We start from the raw sequence: 2,980 nt of genomic DNA on the forward strand, positions 1-2,980 counted from the left end.
AGCCAATGGTGAGACCAGTGGCTCCAAACAGCTTCACAGAAGCCTCACAGCGCTGCAGCGATATACAGTCACAGGGGAGACTTTCACGATTGAAGGTATACTAGACGAATGATTGGCAACAACGGAAAGCAGAAACGACAAGTTTGTGACTTAGCACAGTCAGTGTTGGAGGGTTAGCGCGCAAACAAAGCATTATCAACAACAACGCAAGGAGACACGGGCCAGCAGAAGCGGTTAGTCAGGGGAATATTTTCTATGAGTGGCACCACAAGGTGTGGTTCAGAGGCGCCGCCTCCTGCTGCTAGTGCGGATCAGGGGCCAGCCGTGGCTCGGCCTGGGCCGAATATTGCTTCGCAACCAACAGTAACTGCATCACGAGGGACACCCATACAAGCTGGAGTTGCTGGGACCAAATGGAAAGCAGCATCCGCTGCTGCCGATGTAGTGGAAAGGACGGCGGCCCAAGCAGCTGCTGCCCAGGCAGCTGCTGCATCTGCAAAGGGAGCAGCAGCTGCCGCCCACGCTGCTCTCGCTGCAGGCATGGTCGACGAGCAAGAGATATGCTCTGCTGCAGCAGTAGGGAAAGTGCCAGGCGCAGCAGAATCAGCAGTGTACTCGCGCTGTGAGACCGTTGGTGAGGAAGCAGCAGCAGCTGCTGCAAAGGCAGCAGCAGCAGCAATTTCGGCGGCAGCAGAGGCAGCCTCTGCGGCGGCGGCAGTTGCCGAAGCAGCAACTGGAAATGATGAATGCCAAATGTCTTCTCATGTGGAGGACTTTCTCGTATCTCAGGGGCTGCGTGTCGCAGTAGCCCTTGAAGCTGCCGCAACTGCAGCGGCTACTGCTGCTGATGCTGCAACACAAGTAGCAGTAGCAACGACCAGCCAGGCTGCGGAGAAGTCTAGTAATGCCATTGCTGCGGCTGCTCAACGATGCCACGAAGCAGCTGCTTCGGCCGCTGCCTCAGCTGTTGCTGCTTTTTCAGCAGCAGCTTCATCTACCGTTGACTCCATCGCTTCAACTGCTGCTGCAGCTCGTGCTGCGATTGGAGAAGTCACGGGAGCAGCAACGCAAAAGCTGATAGAAGCAACTAAGGCTTTCGAAGATGCTATTGCAGCGAAGACAGTTGCCCTGGAGAGCGCTTTGCTTTGGAGGGAATCGGTCAAGTCTAATAGCGAAGCCAGCGGAAGCCGCAGCAGCAGCAGCTTCCTCGGACACAGGCTGCGCAGCTCCTCGCAGTTTAGCAGCAGCAGCAACAGAAGTCGAACACGAGGTCGCAGCTCTCTGTTGCACTATTTTTCTTCAGACTACGAGCGAGAGGGTAGCCAGGGTGGGGCGCCCGACGTTCCATTCAATGGCGCTGGTACACCGGAGTTAACGGCAACAGCGGAAGGAAAGCTCATCGGCGGTGCTGCTGTTGCTGCTTTTCTCTCTGACGGCAAAGAGCCATTGCTGCCTCATGAATATGGCTTGGAGGTGAGCGGTTTGTTCAAAGGGGAAGAGGGGACCTCACAGCCTGAGCAGCCGTCTAATGCAGCACCCGTACCTACAACCGACACCCTTCCACGAAAAGACAGCGTTGATGCCATTGTTGCCGCTGCTGCAGCTGAAGCAGCAGCTTACGAGGCTCTCGCGGCGCAGCAGCTACATGAGCAGCACGAATTCAGTGGTTCCTTTAGCCGTTTCGGGTCCCTTTGTGAGTCCCCTCCTGTGGCAGCTCCAGCAGCTGAGGCAGGTGCACCAGCATCAACAAGACTAAGAGCAGCAGCGAATGCAACAGAGTCGAACTCACCAGTCGCATCGTTGACAAGAACCTACCTACCAGAACACGAAGCAGAAACACCAGCAAGGAGAGCAGCACTTGCGCAAACATCACGATGTGAAGACACGGAGGTGAGACAGCCGCAGCAAAGAATACTACAGATGCAAGTTCGGCACACCTCTGCCCTTCCGAATAACCTGGATGAATTGCAAGAGCACGAACAACTGCAGGTGCGACATGAGCCAACTCTGTACTCTCTGGGGGGCAAGGACTGCGGCAAGGAGTGGCACCGCGGCAATGCATGTGAAGGCGAGTCAAACAGCCGTGTGCGCAGTGGCTGTAGAAATAGCAGCAGAGATGCCGACTTGGATCGTACCACCAACACATGCTTCAGCCCTGCTGCCTCCCGCAGAGTTTCGGCTCGCTGCTGCTTGGGCAGCAGCCTGCAATTGAAGGTCACGTGCAGTGCTGAAAGTGGGACTGGTAGTGGAGACAGCAGAAAATGCCGGTCTCTGTTGGAGTGTAGACTTGAAGATTTTCTTGAACAGTGCACAGCTGACCAGTCCGAGGTTAGTGCGTGCAGCTGCGGCAATTGCAGCAGCAGGTGGGGAGTGCCGGGCCAGCCTCCGTTCAATTTGCAGTTTACCCAGCCTCTCATCGGTAGTGCATCTCCAGCAGAAGTCGTGAACAGTGCACATGCAGTCGTTGGCGCCCTTTCTTTCTACCAAGGGAACGATGAGGGGCCCGTGTTTGCTTCTGGTCTCGTAGATCGAACATACCTTGAGCACCCGCACTTCTCGATGCCCACAATATCCCTGCTGCGGCAGGATATCAGCAGCAGCAAGGTATATGGCGGAGACGAGGATGAAATAAAGCGACTTGTTCTGCTGTTTCCATTTGCATGCGTCTCCGTAACCGATCTGGTTATGCTGATGAATTGTATGGAAGACCCCAGGGTGCTTGTAAGTTGCTGGTGCTTTAAGATACTACTGGCTAGAGTTCTGCTGTTGTGAATTCTCCTGTTGAGGCTTCTATGGCTGCTTTATTTGCTCTCACCTGTAAATTTTTATTTCTGCTGCTTGTGTGTTGCTGGGCTAACTCGTGATGCTGATGCTGTGCGTAACATCAAGGGCTACCAAACTGGCGTCTTGTGCTTCGTCTGGCTGCTGCAGACAAGACTAGCGGGACTGGAAATTACCGCTAGTGCACTGGAAGATGCTG

The 2,980-nt window shown here is 54.9% G+C and overlaps 1 protein-coding gene across 1 annotated transcript; it reads left to right on the forward strand.

Annotated features, from left to right (window-relative positions):
• Positions 1-255: 255 nt before the first annotated feature.
• Positions 256-2,772, forward strand: EAH_00023390 (hypothetical protein, conserved; the record flags this gene model as incomplete). The annotated part of the gene is made up of 1 exon (XM_013396836.1): positions 256-2,772. One exon carries the CDS (start codon positions 256-258, stop codon positions 2,770-2,772), a length of 2,517 nt encoding a protein of 838 aa, XP_013252290.1.
• Positions 2,773-2,980: the final 208 nt, after the last annotated feature.

Source organism: Eimeria acervulina, genomic scaffold (genome assembly GCF_000499425.1).
Source record: "Eimeria acervulina Houghton genomic scaffold, Eah_scaff179, whole genome shotgun sequence".
Lineage (NCBI taxonomy): Eukaryota > Apicomplexa > Conoidasida > Eucoccidiorida > Eimeriidae > Eimeria > Eimeria acervulina.